The 26,726-nt window shown below is 36.8% G+C and overlaps 1 protein-coding gene across 1 annotated transcript; it reads left to right on the forward strand.

The window, feature by feature from the left end:
• On the forward strand, positions 1–26,053 carry PUS7L (pseudouridylate synthase 7 like). Its single transcript, XM_006086725.3, has 9 exons — positions 1–33; positions 1,324–2,249; positions 9,792–9,951; positions 12,089–12,281; positions 17,235–17,333; positions 19,456–19,537; positions 21,381–21,661; positions 24,629–24,682; positions 25,722–26,053. The coding sequence occupies exons 2-9, from the start codon at positions 1,340–1,342 to the stop codon at positions 26,046–26,048; spliced, it is 2,106 nt and encodes a 701-aa protein (XP_006086787.1). The 5' UTR covers positions 1–33; positions 1,324–1,339; the 3' UTR covers positions 26,049–26,053.
• Positions 26,054–26,726: the final 673 nt, after the last annotated feature.

Consider the following 26,726-nt stretch of genomic DNA (forward strand, 5'->3'; position numbering starts at 1 on the left):
CGCCCTGGCTTGTGCCGGTGGACGCCTTCACCTGTATGTGAGGTAGACGGGGTCCGGCTCCTTGCGCGATCCCGGGCTTGAGTGTGGGGCGATGACATGATTGGCATTGGGGCCCCTACTCTTGATCCCCAAGAGGAGGCGACTTGGGCCAATATCTCGCCTTGGGCAGGCGGGGGTGGGGGAGGGAGAGGCAGGTGGAGGTGCCGGCGGCGTCTGGGGCACTTTTGGACGCGCCCGCAGTCACGACATGAGCTCGGTGGCGTGGGGACGGCACTAGGAAGTAGGAGTGAGCTCAGCCGAGCTTTGGCGTTTGGGGAAGTAAGAGCATGAGGGGAAAGGCGCTCCCTGCCTCCATTTCTATCATTTTGCCGGAATCTGCCCTCAACCAGCAGTTTCTCTACTGTGTGTGTGTGTGTGTGTGTGTGTGTGTGTGTGTGTGTGTGTCAAACTGCCCTCTCCCTCTCCACCCCGCACCCTCGTCAGCAAATCTGCAGCTGAGGAACCTGATGCACAGCTCCACGTGGATCCATACCCCTTACCAGGCTGCTTGGTTGTCACTCCCTCATCGAAAGGCTCCCCCCAAGTTGTTCCAGCTTAGAATGCCTCCTCCCTTTTGCTGGGGAAAGAGTGCAACATAGTTCTTTCCAAGGCCCGTCTTACAGCCGTGCTCTTGGTGACACTGCTTTCCAGCTCCTAACTCTTCATCAGGTGTGTCTTGCTCAGTGCCCGCAGTCATCGAGCTAAACCATCTTTCCGGGGACGGTGTCATTTTCCCACCCGAACACCTCCCGCGGCCGTCCTTGGACCCCTCAGTGGATGCTAAGGCCTTGGCAGGACATCAAGTGTCTTCCATAGTTTGTCACTAATCCAACCGTCTTTTCCAGAACGGGACTAGGAGACGCTTCCTCCTGCTGCTCTGAACTTGGGCTGTTCGGGTTTCTAGCACATAGCGTATTTTGTCTGACATTGCGTATGATTCTACGGGGCATCGTTTCCATCGCTTGGACAGTGTTGAGGACTCAGATGGCCACTTCTTGTATTATGCGTTTCCTGGTTTATCAGCGGCAGACTTCATCTCTCTTCCTCTTCACTCTTCCAGTTCTTATTGTGTACTCGTTTCATTCATTCAACAATCACTATTGATTGCTTGCCCACATGTGCTTGACAGTGTTCTAACTAGGAGATAGTAAGGCAGACAAGGTTCTTGTTCTTATGGAATATAAGGGATAAAGATAATTAAATAAACCCTGCAAACATTTAGTTTGGTTAGCTGCAACTTTTCTTTCTGGTAACTAACTGAAGAAACTTTTATTTCTTTTGTAGGCCTTGTTATTTAAGAATGGAAGAGGATACAGATTTTAGAATAAGGTTTAGTTCTTTATGTTTCATTACTGATCATGTTGGATTTCATGGCACCATAAAAAGCTCGCCAAGTGACTTTGTTGTTATTGAGATTGATGAGCGGGGACAGTTAGTTAATAAGGCCACTGATGAACCTATTTACAAGATGAGTAAAGGACTGCCCGAGCCAAATAATTTTGCCAAAAAAACAAAACTAGGTTTGCAAAATTTAGTCTTTGAAGAGGGAAGCAACCAGAAAGTCAGTATATTGGCCCCGTGCTCCGATGATGACCAGAATCATCAGTCTGGTTCAGAAAAGGAAGATACTATCCATGATGGAACTTCCAAAGGTGAAGAAGAAAAAATTTATGCATTAGGCTCTTTGTTGGATGAAAAAACTAATGAACTACTGGATCAGTTTGCCTGTGATATAAAAGAGAAATGGAATTCTGAAAGTGAGCTGACTGGACCATCTCCTGAATTCTCACTGGGCAGAATCCTTGACAAAAACCAGAGGGCTATTTTGCATAGTGCTATTCGGCAGAAGTTTCCTTTTTTAATAACTGTAGGAAAAAACAGTGAAATTGTTGTAAAACCAAATCTTGAGTATAAAGAACTCTGTCACTTGGTATCTGAAGAAGAAGCATCTGACTTTTTTAAATACTTGGATGCAAAGAAAGAAAATTCCAAATTTACCTTTAAACCTGATACAAACAAAGACCACAGAAAAGCTGTTCACCATTTTGTCAACAAAAAGTTTGGAAATCTTGTGGAAACCAAATCTTTTCCTGAAGCTAATTACAATGCTGGTAATCCAAATACAGTGATAACGGTAAGATTTCGTGAAAAAGCACACAAGCACAGGAAAAGGTCTGTTGAATCCCAGGAAAGAAAAGTTATATACACAGGTAATTTGATAAATTATTACCATTTTCTTTGATAAGCTTAATTAAAACTGTGACAATAAAAAAAAAACACAGTGAAAGCTGAATAATTCAAATGAATTGAATGGACTTGTCCAGAGGGATATTGAAAAAAATATATATGGGCCTATTCTTAATGGGCGATAAAGACTTTAAAATTACACTAATTGTAGAAATAATCCTTATTGGTGATAGGTTAACACAGACATTTATAGTTAACAGTCTGGAATATGTAAGGTTGAAGCAGTTATTTTGTATTTAGTTAGTTTTATTGGAGTAAATTCTTTTTAAAATATATTTTTATTGATTTCTGAGAGGAAGGGAGAGGAGAGAGAGATAGAAACATCAATGCTGAGAGAGAATCATTGATTGGCTGCCTCTTGCATGCCCCCTACTGGGGATCGAGCCAGCAACCTGGGCATGTGCCCCTGACTGGAATCGAACCTGGGGTCCTTCAGTCCACAGGCCCATGCTCTATCTACTGAGCCAAACCAGTTAGGGCTGGAATAAATTTTGATATAATATTTTGGAAGTTATCTTAATTAAAATTAAGTATTTGTATGTTTGCTATGGTGGGGAAAGTAAAGAGAATACCTTGTATTCTAAGACAGTTGAACCTCAAAACCCTGAAAACTTACAGGGAACTCCTTCCTTTGGCTCTGCCCATCTTTTAGAGAAGAGGTTCTCAAATGTTAGCATGTGTTATAATTACCAAAAGGGCTTCTTAAAACAGATTTCTGAGTCCTATTCTCAGAGTTTATGATTTAGAAGATGTGGTGCTTTGTCTGCTGGTCTGGGAACAACATTTTGAGAATCGCTGTTTTAGGGGATATATTCAATTCCTAGGAGGGATGGAACTGATGAAATCTCACTCTACAAGTTTGGCTGACCATGTTTAATTGGCCTATATCCTCCATGAGGGATGGGAGATGTTTCATATGGTCATGTTTTATAAATTTATATAGAAAAGTATTTCAGATAAAACAGTAACCCAAATTTGCCCAGATGTGTGTGCAACAGAAATAAGGTTATATTTTATAGGGACTCTGTGGTGTAAATGGAAAGAGTTTGGACCTTGAAACTGTGTGGGTTTTATTTTACATTATGATTTTATTTTACAAAAATATTTATGAACTTTTTAATATCTTTAAGACTTAGTTTATACAAATGTAAAAAATGGAGAAAAATAATACCATGGGCAAGTTACTTAATTCCTAACTTTTGGTTATACTTTTAAAATGGGTAATAATAAAGTATAATTCACAATGATATTAGAGGAAATAATTAACAAAAATGTTTAATGCATAATAGTTACTCAAATGTTAGTGTCTTCTCTCCTGAAAATTTCTGTCTGGTTGTGTGACTTGTCTTTTCCATGAGAAAGCTGCTAGCATAGGACTTGACACATGAGGCATGCAATAAATGCTAACAGATAGATCTATTTAGAAGGGAAAACAAAACTAGCTTTATATGTAGGGGGAAGAATTGCTTATAGTGATTTAAGCATCTATAGATTTTTATTATTTGAGATTCTAAACGTATTAATTTGAGTTAAACCAAAAAAATTGTGAAAACTTTGTGCATATTGGTTTACATTAGATTTACAAAAACTATGAATGACTGGAGGGATACGTTAAAGGGAGGAATTGATGGTTCACCAGAGGATAGTATGAAGATAACCAGTGTACCTACAAGTCCAAGAACAAAGAAAAAGAGATAGATAAACATTGCTTATCCCAAATTTTGTAACAACAAAAGTAGGTCATCTTTTTAAAAAATCCCTTAATAAGTAGTCCTATCAAAAAATAGGACTTTGAAACACTTTGAAAAAAACTTCATTTTTTGGCCCAGCCGTTGTGACTCAGTGGTTGAGCATCAACCCATGAACCAAGAGGTCCCTGGTTCGATTCCCAGTCAGGGCACATGCCTGGGTTGCAGGCTCAATCTCCAGTCAGGGCGTGCAGGAGGCAGCTGATCGATGTGTCTCTCTCATTCATGTTTCCATCTCTCTATCCCTCTCTAAAAATTCAATAAAAACATTTTAAAAGCTTTATTTTTTAATTGTTGTAAAATATATGTAACATATAATTTACTATTTTAACCATTTTAAAGTGTACAGTTCATTGGCATTAAGTACATTCATATTGTTGTACAACCATCACCACCATCCATCTTCAGAACTTTTTCATCTTTTCAAACTGAAACTTTATTCCCATTAACTCTTCATTCACCTCTACCCCCCAGCCACTAGCAACCACTATTCTGCTTTTTGTCTCTATGAATTTGAATACGTTAGATATCTCATGTAAGTGGAACTATATAATAGTATTTGTCCTTTTGTGATTGACTTATTTCACTTAGGTTAAGGTCCTCAAGGTTCATCCATGTTATACATGTGTTGGAATTTTTTTCTTTTTAAGGCTGAATAACCTTCCATTGTATGAAGATACCCCATTTTGTTTACCCATTCATCTGCCAATGGATATGGGTTGTTTCTATCTTTTAGCTGCTATGAACATGGCTGTAAAAACATATTTTCAGGTCCCTGTTTTCAAGAGGCCTTTTTTGGGTGTATACCCAGAAGTGGAATTGCTGAATCAAATGGCAAGTCTATGTTTAATTTTTTTTAGATGGTGCCATACTCTTTTGCTAGAACACATTATTGAATAAGGAATTTTATGAAAGATTTAAGCATCTAATGCAGTTTTCATTTATATGCTGCATTCTCAGCTCTGGAAGTTTCATTTGTTTTTTCTGAGGTCTTCAATTTCTTATACGTTCACATTTTCCTATAATCTTTGAGCCTATTTTGACTAAGTCTTTATTTTTAAAAACCTATTGTCCGCTAATTCCATCTCGGTCATTTCTGGGTATATTTTTATTGCCTGACTTTTATTTGGGTATGGGTCATATTTTTCTGCTTCTTTGCATGTCTAGTAATTTTTTTTTAGGTCAAACATTGTGTGTTATTCGTTGAGTATCCAGTTTTTGTTGTCTTTTAAAGAGCGTTGAACTTTGCTTTAGCAAATAGGAAGTAATTTGCAGATACATTTGAGGATTCATTTTGAGTTTTATTAAAGGAGGTACAGAGTAAACATTGCTGTAAGCCTGTCATATAGTTCTGCCGGGAGCCGGTCCATCCTTGCTGTTTCAAGGGACCTGGCATATATGGCATACTGTTCTTAATATGTTTGCTCACCCTCTTGGTGCTATGTGTTTTAACCAAGGTCACCTCTCCGAGAAAGGTTGTTTCCCCAGGTGGGGATTTTTCCCTGAGGTTAGGGAGGGGATATAACCCCTTAATTAAGTGCCAGGCGGGTAGTTAAGCTACATAATCTTTACTCCCTGGAATGGAGATAAGAAACGCCCTAACCTTTGTAATAGAAATTGACAGGATTAAAATCGGCTGGTATAAATATGGATGTAACAAGACAATAAACATCAGATCCTCATCACATCCTCATCAGCTCCTAATCAGATCCTCGTCAGATCCTAACCAGAACCTAGGGAGAGAACATGGCAAAAGATCCTGGACAGAACCTGGCTACAGAACTTCACTGGAGAACCTAGACAGAACATGGCAAAAGAACCCGGATAGGACCTGGCTAAAGAACCTGGTGACTGAACCTGGCTGGAGAACCTGGAGAACCTGGCTGGAGAACCTAGCGAGAGAACATGGCACCAGAACTTGGTTGGAGAACTCCGACCAGAATTTTGGCTGGAGATCCTGGCTAGAGGTCCTGACTAGGCTGCTGATCAACTGAAGGCTGTCTTCGTGTCATTCCTTCTTTGCCGACTCCGTCCACACCTTTGGGGACCCCTGGACCCGCTGGGATTGGACCCCAGCATAGTTCTACTATCATAGCAGGATCCTTCTGTGGTTTCTGCTGAATGCCCTTAATTTTTCTTTTTTAAAATCTTTATTGTTGAGAGTATTACAGATGTCCTCCCCTTTTTCTTTCCCATTGCCCTCCTCCACCAGGATCCCACCCCACCCCAATAGACCTTCACTGCCCTATTGTCTGTGTCCAGGGGTAATGCCTATGTGCATATAAGTCTTTGGTTAATCTCACCCACCCCCCGCCACCCCACCCCCTTCTCTTTGAGATTCATCTGTCTGTTCCATGTTTCCATGCTTCTGGTTTTATGTTATTTTTATTTTATTTATTTATTTTTAAATCTTTATTGTTGAAAGTTTTACATATGTCCCCCCTTTTCCTCCCATTGACCCCCTGGTTCTATTTTATTTATCAGGTTTTTTTTTTTGTCCATTAGACTCCTTGTTCGTTTATTTTGATTTTTAGATTGAATTGTTGACAGGTATGTATTTATTGCCATTGCATTGTTCATATTTTTTATCTTTTTCTCCTCCACGTAATGAAAAATGATCATATTTTTCTACTAAAAATTAGTGAGGATTGTATTATTTTATAGTTCTATAAATCTTTCTAATATCTGACATAAAAAGTCAGCTGAATTCTCATTTCTTTTCCTGCAATCTAGTGTAATTTTTTGTTTTGACTGAAGCAAATGAACAGAATTCAGTTCACACAGGCATGTAGTTGAAAAAGGGAGAACATTATGGACAGATGAAAATATTTGATATTTTGATCTTTCTATTGCTTTGACTATTTGCCATACTTCTATTCCTTCTTCAGGCCCCCACCACAGCAGCACTTCTTTCTCAAATTCTTTTCCAAGACTGAATGCTCCCAAAGCAGTGATCATTTTTGTTTTATTGACCTTTCTTCCCAGATTATTTTATTTAAATTCTATAATTAATCCTATCATGACAATAGCTGAACTATTTTTGAGGTTATAATCTCTACATTTTAATGTGGGGGTTTTATTATTTTATTTTATTTTATTTTATTTGAGACACTGATAAAACAGCTAACTTAAAATCAGAGGTTTATATTCAAATCCATTGGTCAAGATACTCTGAAAGTGTAAAAGCAAATTGTGATTTAGCACACAGAATTAACTTGTATGATCCTCTCCTTTCCTCTACTTCTTTTATCAGTTCTTTAAGAAACAGGAGTCATAGTACATTTAATTTATCACTGCTGTAATAGAAAATTTGGAGAATCTAGGAAGCTGTTATGGTGGTACAAAAATTAATGACCCTAGTGATAAAAAACAGTTGAAAATAGTGGACAGTGTTTGAATATTCTTCAGAAATTATAGTTTTACACATTAACAATTCTTAAGGATTTAGGTAAAAATATCAATATATTTTTATTATAAAAACTGAAACATTGAAAATATACTACGTTGCATTGCAGATTTTTAAAACTTTCACATAAGTGATATACATGTGTATTTTTGAATCTTGCTATTTTTGTTTTTAGAGATTATTTACATAGACATATAAAGAGCATGTAGCTCTTCCCCATTCTTTTAAATACTACATGATGTTCCAAAGTATGGATATTACAAGCTTTGTTTAGCTATTTCATATACAGGTTGGGCAAAAGTAGGTTTGCAGTTCTGAGTACACAGAACATGAAGTTTATTATTGAACTAGGGGCCCAGTGCACGAATTTGTGCACCTGGAAAGGAACTGTGGGCCGTGAGGCTGTGGTGGGCACAGGGGCAGGTCTTGGCCCATCCTCAGCATCCGGGCCCGGCCCCTCCTGCCATGGTCCCCAGTCCCCTGTCTGCTGGCAGCCCTGCTCCTGCCACAGCTGCCACTTCCATGCGCTGATGGTGCCGGCCTTGCTTGTACCCCGTGACTGCGGGGAGCAACTGGGGCCAGTGCCAGCAGTGGGTGTGAGCAGTGTCTGCTGCCCTGATCACCCCTCAGGAGCAGGGGGAGGTGGAGAAGCCCTCAGGGGCAATTGGGGCCAGCAGTCGCACCCGCTGACGGTGCCAGGTGATCGGGACTGGTGCTGGGCACTGGCAGCGGGTGCGAGTGGCAGCTCTGGCACCTGCTGCAGGTGCGAGTGGGGCTGGTGCCAGCAGAGGGTGTGAGCGGCGGCTCCAGCACTGGCAGCAGGTGCGAGCTCTGGTCGGGACCACGGCATGTGGGAGCAAAGAATTTTCAGTAACTACTAGAGGCTTGCCCCGATGACAGCGACCGGCACCCCGCCTTGGTCTGGCGCCCCCACTCACCTGCTCCACCATCCTGCCTCAGCTGATGCCCTCCATGTTCCGCACTCTGCTGCCTGCTGCCAACACCTGCCATGTTCCGCGCGCGCCCCCTGGTGGTCAGCTCACATCATAGTGACCAATTGTTCGGTTGTTCGGTTCGGTTCCGCCATTCGGTCTAGTTGCATATTAGAGTTTTATATAAACAGATTATTATTTATTAATCATTGTATTATTTCCCATACAAATAACTGTAAACCCACTTTGCCCTCAAAGTGTGCAATTGTAATTTTAATCAGCAGCTATGGGCCTCTCTGAAGAGTGTTCTAAGAAAAATGGACATTAAACATAAACATGACCCAGCAAGTAGAAAGATGTAAAATGTATGTATGTACCTATCTACCTATGAACCTAGATTGGTTGCGTCCCAAATGTACCCCAACCAGGGCCAGGGATGGAACCTGCTCTTGACTGGGAATCAAACCTGTGACCCTTTGGTCAGTGGGTCAATGCTAGAGCCACTGAGAAATACCGGCCAGGGCTGAAATATCTTATAGGTATATATGGTGAACTGAGGATTGCTGTATTTTGTCACTGTCAATGCTGGCAGGGTACATAGGTCAATGTATTGGGGGCCTTTTTGGTGGGCTTGGACCTCCTTCTCATCTCCACAATCTCACTCCCATCTACTATGAAGCATGCATTGTTTTATTCACTGGCTTGCTGGCCTGGAACTCTAAGTCTATGGGGTCGATAAACCATAAAGAGATACATTTTAATACATGGTATTAAGTGTCATGATACAGATAATGACAATTTGTGGAGACATGCAAGATGAAGCAATCATCTCCTTGTGGAGTTCACTTATTCATTGATTCAACAAGTATTTGAATACTTATTATGTGTTAAGCTGAGGATATAATAGTTGATAAAACACACATGATCCCTGCTTTGGGAGCATTCAGAGTTGGTAACTTGGAAAAAATATGAGGGAGGACTGCTGCTGCTGTTGGATTATGAAGAATGAATACAAGTATGGCAAACAAAGTGGAAGGAACATATATTTTAGACAGAGAAACTCAGATGTGCAAAAGTACAAAGCTGTGGAAGGCTCTAGTTCACTCAAGGATTATGAGACATTCTCTATCAGTATTATAGGATATATGAATGGAAGTGGCACATGTGGGGACTGAAAAGGGAGAATGGACCTAATACGAATGCCAAACTAAGGAATTTGGATTTTTTTTCTATAAACCTTTAATGAGCCAATTGGCATTTTAAAAATGACCACTGAAATCTGACACTGATTTTGTATTTTTATTAAAAAATACGCATTTAAATTAATGACTTGATTCATTATATTAATCTGTTAGTCTGCTAAGAATGTCCTTGATGTATGGTAGCTGCCTTTTTAGTAACCTCGGATTTTTTTTTCAGCCTTTACCCTACGAAAAGAAAATCTAGAAATGTTTGAAGCAATTGGTTTTTTAGCTGTCATACTTGGTGTGATTCCTTCAGATTTTAGTTACGCAGGCCTTAAAGACAAGAAAGCCATCACCTATCAAGCAATGGTTGTTAGAAAAGTGACTCCAGAGAGGTAATAAAACATTACTTGATAAGAGATAATTTTTTTCTTATTACATCAAAAAAGAAAAGATAGGATTAAACTCTGAATAATTCTAGGAGCATATTAACCTCGTTAATGTTATTTTACTGAGTATAGACTTATTGAGCAACACATTCCGCATTGATAACATAATTATTTTCTATATAGTTTTCTAGTAAATTTACATTGCAAATATTGATAATTTTACCATTGAAACTTTGAGAAGTGGCTGATTTTAAATGATCAAATTGTTTCTAAACATCCTGTTCTATATTCAAATATGCATTTATATTCAGGACAGTGTCTTACAAATCTTTTTTTCCTAATTACTATAATACTTTTATACTTTTATTGTTGTGCTTCCTTATATTTAAAATAAATCTAAATAGAAAGTAAAGCATTCAAATTTAGCCTCCCTTGAGCTCAATTGATTATTAAAAGTATTTTGGGTATTGTCAAAGAAAGACATGTTTATTGTATATTTAGAAAATAGAAAAATGCTATATAAAAAAGAAATTAAAAGTCACTGATAATTCCATTACTCAGAAAGAACCACAATAATATTTTGAACCACAAAAAAATTCCTTCCATGCATTTTTCAGAGACTATCCTATATACACACATTGTACAAAGACTTTTTATATATGTGAAAATCATATTGTATTTGCAATTTATATTTTACTTATAAAATTAAGATCCTTTTAAGGAAATTTGTGTCATGAAATATTTCAAAATTATTTCCATTATTTAGGCTAATTTATTTAACTTTTCCCTAATTTTGGAAATAGAAATTTGTTTCAATATTTCACTGTAAAAAATACTGTTATTAATATTATTGTACTTAAATCTGTGCCTTGTGGCTACTTTTCAAAAAGTTGATCACTGGGCCAAAATTGAATCTAATTTGAGGTAATATAGATGTATAATCCTTAGTCATAGATGTTTTTAAGTATGCACTATTTGCAGGTAAATGCTTCTAAGCCAGTGGTTCTTAACTTTCCTAATGCCAAGACCCTTTAATACAGTTCCTCATGTTGTGGTGTCCCCTAACCATAAAATTATTTTTGTTGCTACTTCATAACTGTAATTTTGCTACTGTTATGAATCGTAATGTAAAATATCTGATATGCAGGATGTATTTTCATTGTTACAAATTGAACATAATTAAAGCATAGTGATCAATCACAAAAACAATATGTAATCATATATGTGTTTTCCGATGGTCTTAGGCGACCCCTGTGAAAGGGTCATTCGACCCCTGAAGGGGTCGTGACCCACAGGTTGGCGACCCACAGGTTGAGAACCGCTGTTAAGCTCTAATATGAGGGACCAAAAAAAGTATATAATTTTGTTTTTATGATCAAAAGCGCAGTATAGGTAAGAGAGAAGGACTTTAGATGTTAAAAGGTATTTGATGTTAAAAGCTGGTTTTTAATTACCCAAAGACAAGTATTATTGGTTCCTAGGAGAGAGTTCTTTGATTTGGCTCATGGGTGTGGGGTTTTAATGACCTGTCAAGTAATAGTAAGGTTTTAGACAATGCAGAAAATTTGAAGCTATATTTGGAGAGGTAATAAGCTAAACAGTTTGTCTGATAAAACAGTTTAACATTAAGAACTACAGTAAATATGAATGTAAAGAACAATTAACATCAGTTCTTACATACTCTTAAAAGTTATGCAAATAGTTGGAATCTATTCTTTAGATGTTGGGGAAGAATGGAAAGTTTGAGTTCAGAGCATAATTTTGGGGAAATCCTCTGGTGCTAGTAGTTTTTCTTATTAATGTTGGAGGAAGAGAGAGGAAAGGAACACATTTAAGAATAAGAAGATCAAAAGAACAGTTAAGAAATTATATCACTTGAACTAAAAAGTCAAAAAGTCTACATAGATTGAGTTGATAACATTAGGAATATATATCCCAGTTTTTTAAATAATAACTGATCAACATAATCCTATAATAATGGGGTTTTAGTGCACATTTGTTGAATTAACATTAACTTTGGAAGATGGAAAAAATTTTTGTTTTAGTGTTGTGATATAAGTGATTACCTGGCAACTGTCATTCAAAACTTATAATATTTTTTAATGTAAGATTTAACTGAGTCTATATGATTTATCATTTATAGGTTGAAAGATATTGAAAAAGAAATTAAAAAGAAAAGAATGAATGTGTTTAATATTCGGTCTGTAGATGATTCCCTTAGACTTGGTCAGCTCAAAGGAAATCACTTTGATATTGTCATCAGAAATTTAAAAAACCAAATAAATGATTCTGCAAACCTGAGAGAGAGAATTTTGGAGGCAATAGAAAATGTTAAGGTAAGAAAACTCAATTTTAAAAGAGTATTATAGGAACATTTTGATAGTCCCTCTATTTACATTGAAGTGAGAAGATAAACTTTTTCTTTTTTACCTTTTCTTTTTATTTACATGTATAATTTTTTATTGATTAGAGGGAGAGGGAGAGGGAGAGAGAGGGAGAGAGAGAGAGAGAGAGAGAGAGAGAGAGCTGTATTGTTCCACTTTCTTATGTATGCATTGATTGCTTCTTGTATGTGTCCTGACCAGATATCAAACCCACAACCTTTGCATTTTGGGACAATGCACTAACCAACCGAGCTACCTGGCCAGGGCCTATATAATTATTTTTTTAAAATGATATTTAGGGCCATTTGGCTTATTTTTAAATTTTCTTCTTAGTACATTTTTGTATTAAACAACAACAACTTTAATATAATTAAAAAAAATAAAATGTGTAAAGTTTCCCAGAGATGGGGAAAAATAAAGCTAACTGTATAAGAAGAATGTTTTTCAGCATCTGCCATATAGGGTAATATTTTAGGGAAAGGGATTAATGTTTTTGGAAACTTTGTTTAGTAATTCTTTTCAGAAATCTTTGGTGATTTGGAAAATAATCTTTTAGAATTATACATATTCTTTTTTTCTTTTCAATCTAATTTTGAATTTTGTTTCAATGTATACAAATGGCATTATATACATTATATTATGTGTTACAGTAAAAAATTACTTAACATGTATTTTTAAATGACATTTGCTAGGCATTTAAATATACGTATACAATCATATCCTTCAATCAGATTGTCTAGACTCTAGACCAGGGGTGGGCAAACTTTTTGACTCGAGGGCCACAATGGGTTCTTAAACTGGACCGGAAGGCCGGAACAAAAGCATGGATGGAGTGTTTGTGTGAACTAATATAAATTCAAAGTAAACATCATTACATAAAAGGGTATGGTCTTTTTTTTTTTTTTAGTTTTATTCATTTCAAACGGGCCGGATATGGCCCGCGGGCCGTAGTTTGCCCACGGCTGCTCTAGACTATGGGTCAGCAAATTTTTTTCTATAAAGATCCAGTAATACATATTTTTTCCTTTGTAGGCGTATGGTCTCTGTTGCAACTATTCTATTGCTATTGTGTGGAAGCAGCCATAGACAATACATAAATGGTTGAACATAGCCATGTTCGAATGAAACTTTATTTACAAAAACAGGTATTGGGCCAGATTTTACTTGTTGGCAGTCAGTAGTTTGCCAGGTCCTGATCTAGGACAGTAATTCTCAACCTGCGGGGCTTAAAAAATTCTCAGCAGTGAATCTCTACCCCCCAAACCAATTAAATAAGGACACTTGGGGATGCAGTTTAGGCATTAGTATTTTAAAAAATAACTCCCTAAATGATTCTACTTTGTAGCTAACATTGACAAAAACTGATCTAAGTTTCTGGTCATGAAGACCTTTTTATACAATTTTATGCGCCCCCCCCCCCCCTAGGAAAACAAACAAAAACTGTTTTTTAATCAATATTATGTCTTATAGTCAGGAAAATATTCTCCAATTAAAGATTTTAAATCCAGCACATTCACCTGTGTATAGGATTTCTCTTAATTTATACTCCATGTGCAGTTTTGTTACCGGAGGAGCCACCTGAGTCTGAGGGGCCTCTCCCCTCCTCAGCTCTTGTCTCTCTCTCTCTCTCTCTCTCTCTCTCTCTCTCTCTCTCTCTCTCAGACTAGTGACAGAAGCAGTATTGAATAAAGCAGATGAAATTATTAAGAAAACAAAGCAATCAAATTTATAAAGCATAAAGCACAAATGGGCAACTCAGCTAGTCTGAGTGCCCTGCTTGGTGAGGGTTCAAGGGTTTTATAAGGGTGTCTCCCCCCTCCCCCAAATGTATACACACTTTAACAGCTGATAGCTCTAGCTCCTATTACATTTTGAAAATGAAAAATATTTTAATAAATACTATATATATATGGTGTATGTATTTTGGGGGGACATCCTGTACTTTTCCCCCTATAGGTTTCAAGGTTCCCCTGCCAGGTACCTTGGGCAATAGACTAGATTTCAAGGTCCCTCTTTGCATTGTTGTGGCTTTTCCCAGAATGTATGAGAACATCTGGCGATTTTATCTTGGCAAGTCCCAAGACTGCTGACTTCTTTGTTCAGTGGGTGAGATAAGCACCTCCCCCCCCCCCACTTCCCCCTCCTCCAGCCCTAGCAGCTATCTATCTTGCCTAACAGTTTTTCCTTTTTTTTCTAGACCTACCTAAAATTCTTTTCACTCCTGAAACACTGTTATTAAAATAATCTTTCTTACAAAAGGAAGGAAGTGCTATATTGTGATTTATAAGAAATATATATTTGGTCATTCATATGACTAAAATATATTTTTCAGATATATATTTGGTCTTCATCCACAGTTTCTGGCTCACAGGTTCCCAAACCCTTGGAGTTTTCTAAGTGTTGAGAGTGATAGAGTTGTCTTTTGTTGTGTTAATGAGGTGACTTTTGTAAAGACCCTAAGGATGGGGGCTGGTTTTATATGGAGCCAACTTTATGATTACAGGGTTGTAACTTTTAGTACCACCCCCTGAATTGGGAGGAGGTAGGGGCTGACAGTGGAATCAATTGTCAGCAGCCAATGATTTAATTAATCATTCCTCTGTAATGAAATCTCCATAAAAACCCAAAAGAACCCAAAAGAAGGGTTCATTCAGAGAGCTTCTGGATTGATGAACTCCAGTAGAATATGCAGGGAGATTGGTCCACCTGGAGAGGGCATAGAAACTCTGCACCACTTCCCACGTAGGTTCTATGCATCTCTTCCGTCTGGTTATTCCTGGGTCACATGACTCTGAGTTTATAATAAATTGGTGATCTGGTCAGTAAAATGTTTCTCTGAGTCTGAAGGCCTCTCTAGCAAGTTAGTGGAATACGAGGTAGGGATCTTGGAAACTTCTAATTTAAAGCAAGCTGGTCAGAAGTAAAGGTAACAACCTGAACTATCGGCTGGTATCTGAAGTCCAAGGAGTGTTTGTTGTAACCTTCAGTTCACAGCAGGTCATCAGAAGCACATGTGCAGCCTGGGTTTGTGACTGACCTGGCTTCTGAAGGTGGTGGGGGTGAGGCAGGTCTTGTACGACTGACCACCTCCAGGGGTCCTCAAACTACGGCCTGCGGGCCACATGCAAATACATATATTGTATTTGTTCCCGTTTTGTTCTTTTACTTCAAAATAAGATAGGTGCAGTGTGCATAGGAATTTGTTCATAGTTTTTTTTAAAAACTATAGTCCAGCCCTCCAACGGTCTGAGGGACAGTGAACTGGCCCCCTGTTTAAAAAGTTTGAGGACCCCTGACTTAACCTGTAGCATCTGATGCTATCTCTGAGTAGATAGTGTCAGAATTGAGTTGAATGGTGGGGCACCCAACTGATGTCAGAGAATTGCTTGTTGGTGTGGGAACTCCCTCTCCACATTGAAATTGGATGCTCAGAACACCAAAAGAGGGGGTCTAAACTCTGATAGCATTTATTGTCTGTCTCATTTGGTACTTATGGATATGTAACTGCTCATTATAAAAATCCCCATTTGGAATAATACTTGCATTAGCCAACTTTTCTTTAGTTCTCATAATAAGGGAAGGGAGTTGAGAAGCCCTGAAAATACTGGTAAGAAGTCTTTGAAGTTTTGTTTTAGAAGGTCATGTCTCTGATTGCTATAAACTTTGTTATTTCCAACTCTAAGTAATTAGAAGAGGTAGTTAAAATTCTTCTGGCTATTCTACGATATTATCCTATGTTGTTTTTTTTTTCAAATTTGAAATAGTTAAAATGTTAACTATGAGATTTAATACAGGGAGTACTTATTTTTTATCTGCAATTGATTTTCATGAATAGCATGAGGTAAGGGTGCCTTTTGTACCATGCCAATAACAAATTGTCTTAGCATCTTTATTGAACAGTCCTGGAGTTGGTGCTCAATAATAATTGTTGAATGAATAAATATATACTTCTTTCATAAAGTGAGTGTAGAAGACTCTTTCAAGAAACCATCTGGGCCTGGTGTTTTCTTAGTGAGAATATATTTAACCACTGACCAATGTCTTTAAATGGTTATAGTAATAAATTACAATTTTCTATTCTTGGTGAAGTGACACCATGTTATTGTCTTGGCCCAGGCTTTCAGAAACTGAGATGACTGAAAGATGAACTGGGTTTGAAAATAAATCTGTTTCTTATTCCAAACATGTCCAGACAGCAGAATCTCAAATTCAGAAAGAGCTCAGGGCAAAGATCAGATATAATGCTAGGTAACTAATTCATCCCAGTTTTCCCAGAACTTGCCCCATTTTAGCACCAAAAGTCCCACATCCCAGGAAACCCCTCAGTAATGTTAATGAAAAGCTAACATTTTAAAAGCTTTTTCACTCAGCTTATTTTCTAACTTTTAATCATTCATTCTTCTCCTTTTTATTCTTTAATTGTCTAGCATCTCTCAGACCATTTGGTCCCCATTTGTATATTGCTGATTACAGGATTCTTTATTAAAATAAATATAAAGAGAAAGACTTGATTACATATTCTGATGCAATAATTGTATTTATTTGTCTTAGTTCAGGGCTGTAACAAAGAATCCTGGACTGGGTGACTTTTAAACAACAGAACATTATTTCTCATAGTTCTGGAGGCTGGGAGCATGAAGTTACAGTGCCAACATGGTTTTCTCATTGTTTTCTCACGTGGCAGAAAGAAGGATAAGCTAGCTTTGTGCCTTTCCTTATAATGGCACTAAGCCTATTCATGAGGGCTCTATCTTCAAGACCTAGTTATCTCCCCAAGCCCCACCTCCACATTCCATCACATCGGAGGGTAGGATTTCAACATATGACTTTTTTTGGGGGGGGGGGGCACAAGCATGCAGTCCCTACCAATATACTTTTAATTAATTGATTTCTTTCTATTCATAGCATAAAGGGTTTGTGAATTATTATGGGCCGCAGAGATTTGGGATGGGAAGGAAAGTTCACACAGATCAAATTGGATTGGCTTTGCTGAAGAGTGAAATGGTACGTATTCTTAAAAATATGATCTTTTTTGTTTTCACAGTTGCACTTACTCATAAGCCAGCTCCTTGCTTTCTTAGCCCAGCATGTATACACATGTATACACACACACAAATATATACCATATTCCAGGGGTCCTCAAACTACGGCCTGCGGGCCACATGCGCCCCGCCGAAAACATTTTTCCGGCCCGCTGGGTGTTTTTGCCGCCACTGCCTGTCCTGCTTAGCAGCTGACTCGTCCCGGGCCCGCAGTGCGCATGTGTGGAATGTCTGAGGGACAGTGAACTGGCCCCCTGTTTAAAATGTTTGAGGACCTCTGCCATATTCTATATCACTGAACATATATTGAGCAGCTACTAGATTCTTGGCATCATACTATAAGAAAGCCAACTGTGTGCCATATGCAATATTGTTTGAGACTTAACAGAGAATTAACCAACACTCACCACATTCTGAGTGAACTGAATAAGAGATTTAGAGTAAAGTAATACCCTATAATTTTAGAAATCTGGTATCAGATTATATATAAGATAGGAATTCACCCAAAGCTAGAGACTAAAAAGGAAACAACAGATTTGAAAAATTATCTGATTAGTTTCAAATGAAACTACTAGTATAAATGAATGTCACATAGAAGAGGCCACATTTGCCCAGTTATTAAAATTACATATACATTTAAAGTCTATATTTTATATATAATTACATATTATATACAGACACATAGTTTTGCACTGCATGAAGTGCACATAATATGCAAAACTTACAAATCTATAAAAATTATATATTTGCATAAAGGCAAGATTATTCATATGATAGTGCCATACTCATTTGTGTTATAGTATGTTTTCTTTTTTTTAATACATATATATTTTATTGATTTTTTACAGAGAGGAATGGAGAGAGATAGAGAGTTAGAAACATCGATGAGAGAGAAACATCGGTCAGCTGCCTCCTGCACATCTCCTACTGGGGATGTGCCCGCAACCAAGGTACATGCCCTTGACCAGAATCGAACCCGGGACCCTTATTCCGCAGGCCGACGCTCTATCCACTGAGCCAAACCGGTTTCGGCTATAGTATGTTTTCTTGAGTGGAAGAGAAAAGAATAGTAACAGCACTTGTGAGAAGCATTGTGCATGTGAATATTATCTTGTACGTGGAAATACAGTTGACAGTTAATGATGCAGACCACATCTGCAAATTTGTAGTCAGTATTGCCACTCAAAGACATATACTTGGAAATAAATCACAGTTCTAGAGACAGTGATAAAATACAGGAACTAGTAGATGTCTCTTTTTTTTAAGAACATATTTTCATCTATTTAGGTTTTAAAAGAAAATATTAAAGTTAGCAATTTCAAAAAAGAATTGGGCAATTATTTTTAAAATTAATGAATTCTGAGACTTGAGAACATGAATGCAATTAGTGGCTTGCCATTCCCTTATGCTTCTTTTCTTCCCTATTTTTGTTGTGTATGTTGGTCAAGTTTAAGTTTTATGTCATTATTTCACACTTGTATTCATATAATAGAGGTAAAGAATGACAGAAGAAGAACTGTGGAAGATATGGGAGAGCACTTTTTCTGGTCCACAATATTTTAAACCTGTATATAAGCTTGCTTTGTACAGAAGTTTATTTCTAAACGTAACATTGATTATTTTTTGTTGCTGTTAATCCTCACCCAAGGATATTTTTTCCATTGATATTTTTAGAGAGAATGGAAGGGAAGGAGGGAAGAGGGAAAGAGAGAGAGAGAAAGAGGGAGGGAGAGAGAGAGAGAGAGATAAAGAGAGAAACATCAGTGTGACAGAGACACATTGATTGGTTGCCTCCCTCAAGCCCCAACTGGGGCCAGGGATCAAGCCTGCAACCGAGGTTCGAGCACTTGAACAGAATCGAACTTCAGACACTTCAGTCCGTGGGCCGTGTTCTAACCACTGAGCAAGCAAAACCAGCTAGGGCAACATTGATTATTTAATTTTTGGAAGTTTAAAGATAAAATTGTAGCATCAAATATCAAATAGGCATTTGTTAAATGCCTATTCTTTGAAGAGGCATGTTTTTCTTTAAGTAAGTAATTTGTCATTTTTATGTAACGTGTTTGCTTGCTTGATTTTTAAAGGTGAAGGCTGTAAAATTATTTCTTACACCGGAAGATTTGGATGATCCTGTAAATAGAGCAAAGAAATATTTTCTTCAAACTGGTATTTAAAAGTTTCTTTACCCCATACATAGCCATGCAGATACATAATATAAATGCTATGTCAGCAGAAGGGCATTCATTGCTACATAAATGTGATAAGAAATAGATTTCAATATATTCTATATTTAATCATTATATTACATGCCCCATGTACTCCAATTTTGATCCGATCTTAAGGTCTTTTGTCTGTTCTAAATTTTGCTTGCAGGGAGGTTGGAGGGGAGAGATGGCATCTTAGTTTTTCTTGATCTGAATCCTCTGAGGAGATAGGAGTTCCAATTCTAAACTGGTACTGATGGGAGTATATAATTCACTGCAACCAGAGGAGATGGAAAAATAAACTAAATAAAAGAACATTTTTTATGTCTGATACTTTGTGCATTGGTTCTGGTCTAGTTGCCATTCAGCCGTGACTACTGATTTTGAAAACTCTAGCTCCATAGGATGATATATATGCAGAATACTTAATAGGAAACACTAAAGAAAACTAGTTATGAGTGTGGGTTTTAGAGTCAATTTATATGAGTGTAACATTCACCTTTAGTACTTGCCAACTGTATGGGCTTGTGCAATGATTTAGCCTCATTGTTTTGGTTTCTTCACCTGAAACTGAAGCTAATAATAGTACCTAAAAGACTATTATGACATTTAAATGAAATAACAGATGTAACGCTCTTAAAATAGTGCCTAGCACATACTAAATACTGAACAAATCTTACTTGTATTTAAGTAATAATAACAGCAACCATACCATTTTAGATTCATTCAAATCTGTGATCTACATATATGTGCATACTAAATTTCACTAACATTAAAATAATGATACCAGTTTTCAAAAATCTCCATTATTTTTAAGTATGTACATATTATAAAAACATGTAATTATTCATAGGAGAGAAATATTTTTTATGCCAAAGCACAATCTATAAATAATATGGGCATTTCAAATTATTATGAGTAATCTAAGTGATACTAAAGAAAATTCAAAGTGAGTTATTTGTCTCTATTGTAGAGTCCTGAGAAGATAATTTCCTTATGGCAATGATTTCAATGATATTTACACTTTAATGTTCATAAGAAACCTATACAGTTATTAAAATGCTGATTCCAAGGCCCTGTTGGAATCAGCATCTTTACAGTAGAGTTCCTAATTTTAAAATTCATCCCACCAGCAAGATCTAATATTATGCTTGAGGAATCCAGACATCACCCTTTCTTATTCAAAAAATTCTCTATAAATGTCCATAATAGCTCTTTTTAAATCCCTAGGCTCAGAGGTTTATTTAATGCTCTTTTATGAAGTCCTCTTAATAACTGTAAATTAGTTTATCTTCATTCTGAAGTAGGAATTACTACTGTGCTTTTTGTTATTTTTTAATGTGTTTTTATTGATTTTAGAGAGAGAGAAAGTGAGAGGGATAGATAGAAGCATCAATGAGAGAGAAAAATCTTCCTTCAGCTGCCTCCTGCATGCCTCCTATTAGGGATCAAGCCCACAGCCTGGGCATGTGCCCTGACTGGGAATCCGACCTGTGACCTCTTGGTTCATGGGTTGACACTTAACCACTGAGCTAAACTGGCTGGGCTGTTTTTGTTTTTTTGTGTGTTTTGTTGTTGTTTTTTAAAGCAGGGAACGTGAATGGCTCATATGATTAATGGTTTTTATTTTTAAAAAAACAACTCTTCAAGTGTAGTTAGATTTATAGTTGGTGCTGAACATCTTCATATTCAGGTGTAAAAGACAGCAGCAATTCATTGACTCTCATTTAGAGAGCATAATAAAGGTCTTCATAACTGGCCTTTAAATGAAAGTGGTTGACTAACTGATTTTCTCTTTATTGCAGAGGATGCTAAAGGCACACTTTCATTGATGCCAGAATTCAAAGTTCGAGAGAGAGCGTTGTTGGAGTCACTGCATCGCTTTAGCATGACCGAGGAGGGTTGTATCCAGGCCTGGTTCTCCTTTCCTCATTCTATGCGCATTTTCTACATTCATGCGTATAGCAGCAAAATTTGGAATGAGGCCGTATCTTACAGACTTGCAACCTATGGATCAAGAGTGGTGGAGGGTGATTTGGTCTGTTTGGATGAAGATGGTGATGATGAGCAATTCCCAAATAATAAAGTAAGTGTCATTTCATCAGGATTTCCCAAGAGTAGTTACCTTAGCAGGAACACTAAGTTTCTGAAGCCCTTATTTTAGAAACAATTTAAACCTAAATATGGATTTTATTTCTTTTTAACTTATATTTGCTCATCTCCTTTTCTACTCTGCTGTCAGCTGAGGCTTAATACACGTCAATAAATGAAAAAATAAAATAGTCAATGGTGTGAAGTGAAAGGTACAAAGATAGTAAAACTTCCTTTGACGAACACATTCTTTTAAAGATTACAAATAATGCACAAAACAGTTTCCTTAAAAATAAAAACCAAAACATTGCAGATGTAGCTGTTACCCTTGCCATGACTCTGTTGTGATCTCCTCCCCTGCCTCCAGAAAACCAACTTCTGTTTTGGGGCCTGTGTCCTTCTAGATATTTTTCTATGCTTTCACATAAATATCCACAGAAAAGGAGATTTTTATTCTATTAGTTAACACCGAGAAAAGAAAAGACAGGGCTTAGAGGCTAAAAGCTTAAAATATGAAAGAAAAAGATTTTTGTTATAATGGTATATAGGGCATGTAATGTTCTGTGTTTCTTTTATATAAGCGCAATTTCACAACTTGTTTACTTTTTAACAATATCTTAGAGACATTTATATTCATTTCACATAAAGGAACCCCACTTCACACTAACATAAGAAAGAGCAGACAGGAATTTATTGGCCCTCACACCTAGAAGTCCATGATTAATCCAGGCCCAGCTGTATCCAGGGTCTTAGGCAATATCCTACCTCATCCCTCATTTTCTTTAGCTGTCAGCTGATTTTCTGTTAGATTCATTCTCAGTCTGGCTTAAACTTTATTCCTTTAATGGCAAGATGGTTATTAGCAACTCTACGCTTATTTCTCACAACTTCTCCAGAAAAGAGGGCTTTTTTTCCTCAACAGTTTTAACAAAAGCCATGGAATTGAGTCTCAGTGGCTCAGCATGGTGTGACTTGGGTCACAATTCCCCAAACCCATAGCTGTGGACTGGAGTATGTGATTCGTAAGCCTGTGTTGTCAGGGCTCCTTCCTGAAACCATCCCACCCTAACTGTATCTGAGATCTGGGAGGGGAGCTCTCTGGAAAATTTGCTACCAGAAAAGAGGTGGTAAAGGCTGAGCAAGTTTTATTATTTCATTAAGTTTTATCATTTCAATATTCATGGCTTTTGAATATTTAGGTAAGAAAGTAATCACTAGGAACATACATTACTAAGAATGGTCATTTAACTGAGACACAGACTGAAACTGTGTAGAAAGAAACCTAGCAGTATCTTAAGTTTTATTTTAACTCATGTGAATGGAAGAAGAGAAATGTCAGTGATCATCTTCTAATAAATAATGAAAAATTCTAAGTTTTTTTTAACACCTTCTAGATAACCTGTCCATTTAAATATTACCTGGGCAGTACATTATTTAGTAAGTCAGCCATTTTTTCATTCAGATGTGCAGAAGTTAAAGGTTACTTTGACAAGACATAGCAATGATCTCTGAAATACATGCGTCTTGTAGGTTTTTTTGTTCAACATAACATTAGTAAGGAGTTTTTGTGGTCAGAATTGTATCAGCTTTTATTTTTGGAGTTGTAGGAGAAAAGAGAATATTTTCTCCTTTATATCCTGAAGTTTCCTTTTATCAGCAGCAAAAATTGTTTATAATTTTAAGGCCAATCATTTATGCTTTATTAGTTAGCATTGAGAAAAGAACAGGCAGGACTTAGAGGCTCAAAACTTAAATTAGGAAAAGGAAAAAAGCAGAATGAGATTTTTAAGATGTGGTACTAGTATATAGGACATGTAATGTTGCACATCTATAATTAAAAATGGTAGGAAACGAATCTGATTCCCTTTTTGATAGGATTACTAGGCTAACAAGTATATCTTTATTTCAAGGCATTTGGTAGATTCTCTTTTAATTTTTTTATGAGCAAGATAGAGAAATGTGAGTTGCACAATTAAACAGGTGAATTCATATTTGGGGAGCAGTCATACAGCAAAAGCATGTTTGTAGACTGATATTAACCTGGAGAGAGTTCTCTTAAGGCAAAACATGGTCTTTTGTACTTGGCCATGTTTTTTTGGTATTTTCATAAATTATTTAAATAACAATATTGTAGGTATGCTATGAATTTGTGAAAGAAAAAAAGCTGGAAGTGATACAGGAGAGATCATAGCCCCATCTATTTTGGTCAGATCACACCTGGAGTTTTATATCCATTTCGGAGTATAACAGTTAAACAGGTTATTTACCTAAAAATAAGCAACTCAAGTGAAAAACCAAAAAAACGAGGAGGAACTTTATTGATAAGGGTAGAGAATCAAGGGGAAAGCAAGCAGATTTAGAAGCTATCTGGACACTATCTTATACGATGAGTGCTTTAGGAAGGTGGGGATGCTGTCAGTCCTTGTGGAATGATGCTGCTGCCTTTGAACTTGAGCTCTCCTTTGCAAGAGAAATTAGTTATTCTGTGATGTCCTGCAGCAACATTTCTCAAACGTAATACATCACACACCTCCTACATGTGATACTCGTAACTGTTCTATGAAGTGCATTTTGAGAAACACCACTTCCCATAGAGTCTGATATTTGTTGGGGACAAAGGTGGCGGTGGTTTGACAGAAACAGATTTTTGATTCAGCATAATAAAGAACAGCTTTGTAATTTGGAAAAAGATTGTTGGTGACTGAGGTAAAAGTAAAGAAGTGTTAAGCTGCCCACCAAAATCTGTGTGTGCCAACTTCAGTTATCAGTGGTTAAAGTGGGAAGAATAATTTTAATTTTTATGTAGTCTGCTCCTCCAGAAATAAACTGTGAAAAGGTCTTGTTTGGATATATGTATATTCAGCATAGGAGTCAAATTTTACATAACAAAATTAGGGAAAATTGAAGAAATTTGGAACATTTGAGAATCATCCATATTTTTCATCATGTTTTTAAAAAATAGGTTCACCTAGTAACTGAAGAAGAGGAATCGGCTAATGCATATGCAATACATCAGGTAAATTTGCTTAAAAATTAGTATCACTTAGATCTAAATGTAGACATTGTCTCCAAAAGACAAAAATGTGACCAGTTCCCCTCCTCCCACTTTTTTTTTTACCACTTTCTAATATATATTTATCCTAAATTGGATATATATTTTATAAAATGCACTCTCCTAAGTTTACATTTATATGAGTTTTCATAAATGTATACAGCCATATGACTACAACAACAATCAAGATAAAGAATAGTTTCATCTCTTCTCAAAATTTCCCTGTGCCCTTTGTAGTCAACCTCCATCCCTGGGCAACAACTCATCTACTTTCTATCCCTATGGTTTTGCCTTTTAAAAAATGTCATATAAATGGAATCATATAGTATATGGCCTTTTGTGTCTGGCTTCTTTCAATTAGCCTAATGAATTTGCAACATTAATATTGTGTGGATTTGAGTTTTTTACCTTGTTTCTTTTTTGACTACCCTCTGTACCGTTCAAGAAAAATGTCTAGAGGTCATCAGTAAAGGAGGAAAACCCCACAGAATGCAGTATCTACTCATAAGCGGCTGAGAAAATAAACATTACTTTTGCTGTCTACTATTTGCTTTCATGTTTTTAAATTAGTAAGAGGGATGTGAAATTATCAACTAAAATACCAGTTGAGCAGTAGAGGTTATTCTTTGTGTTACAGAAAGAATCTGCTTTTAGGATTGTATGACTGCACAGAGATTAAGTCTGTTGGTTAATTAAATGTACCTAAACTTCTTGTTCCATTTCTTCTACCTTAGCAGTGGTTTGTCTAGTAATATCTGACTTGAATTGGTTATCTTGTTTATTATGAATCCTTCTTGATTTTAGGTAGCTCTTTTCTTTGTCTGCTAGCATAAAAAATAAAGTAGTATAGTATTCAATAGTATGTTTTAGGCTGATTGTATGTTTATATTCTGAGACTGTTTTTACAGATCTAGGACCCAGTCATAAAAGTAAATTTAAAATTTGATCATATATTTTTCTAAAGGCTGTTTCATGTATCTTTTTACCCCCTTCCCTTGTGCAGGTGGTTCTTCCAGTGCTTGGATACAATGTTCAGTACCCAAAGAACAAAGTAGGGCTGTGGTACCAGGAAGTACTTAGCAGAGATGGGCTACAGACATGTAGGTTTAAAGTACCTACTCTGAAACTGAACGTTCCAGGATGCTATAGAAAGATTTTGAAACAACCCCGTAATCTCTCATACCAACTAATAGAAGAACATGATATTGATGTCAAAGCAGAAGGTTCCCACATTGATGAAGCAACTTTATCTCTTTTGATTTCTTTTGATCTTGACGCTTCATGTTATGCTACTGTTTGTCTGAGGGAAATAATGAAGCATGACTTTTAAAACCAGTATCCTTGATATCCCATGTATCTGTCATTCTTCAAAGGAAAGGGAGCTAAAATTTGTTTGAGCATCTGCCATATGCTAGGAGTTTTATAATTGTTATCTCCCTTAGTTAAGCAATATCCCAATAATGTAGGAATTTGCTACTAACATTCCAGAAGACATATAAGCTAGTAAGTGTCAGGGTCTGAATTTAAGACTCCAAAGCCTGTGTTTCTTATCTATTACCTGACATTTCAGTGACCTTTATTGTGTTATAAGAGTTGTAATCTTTCTGGACTATGGAGAGCATATATAATACTGTAAGATAACAGTTAAGAAAGAATGCTTTTAGAGTAATGTTTATATTCTTTAGCTTCTTGCTTAGAATATAAATGAAACCAGATTGTAATGAAAGCATGTAGTTGGAGATAAAGATAGATGAATCATTTTGTTAACTGCTATTGTCATTCTTTCATATTTGAAATTATTGATCAGAAAAATACATCATGGAAATGTAATCCCTCTATGATAGCTACCTCAGGGTAGTTTACCCTTTTATGCGATAAATAATCTTCAATGAAGATTGAAATAAATTTTTATACAACTTCTTTATCTTGTCATACATTGACCCACCCCTTTCCTCCTCCCCCCATTATCTAAGCATAGATTTTTAGAGTCAGGCAGATCTGGGCTGAC

This window comes from Myotis lucifugus, unplaced genomic scaffold, assembly GCF_000147115.1.
Source record: "Myotis lucifugus unplaced genomic scaffold, Myoluc2.0 scaffold_30, whole genome shotgun sequence".
NCBI classification, from domain to species: domain Eukaryota; kingdom Metazoa; phylum Chordata; class Mammalia; order Chiroptera; family Vespertilionidae; genus Myotis; species Myotis lucifugus.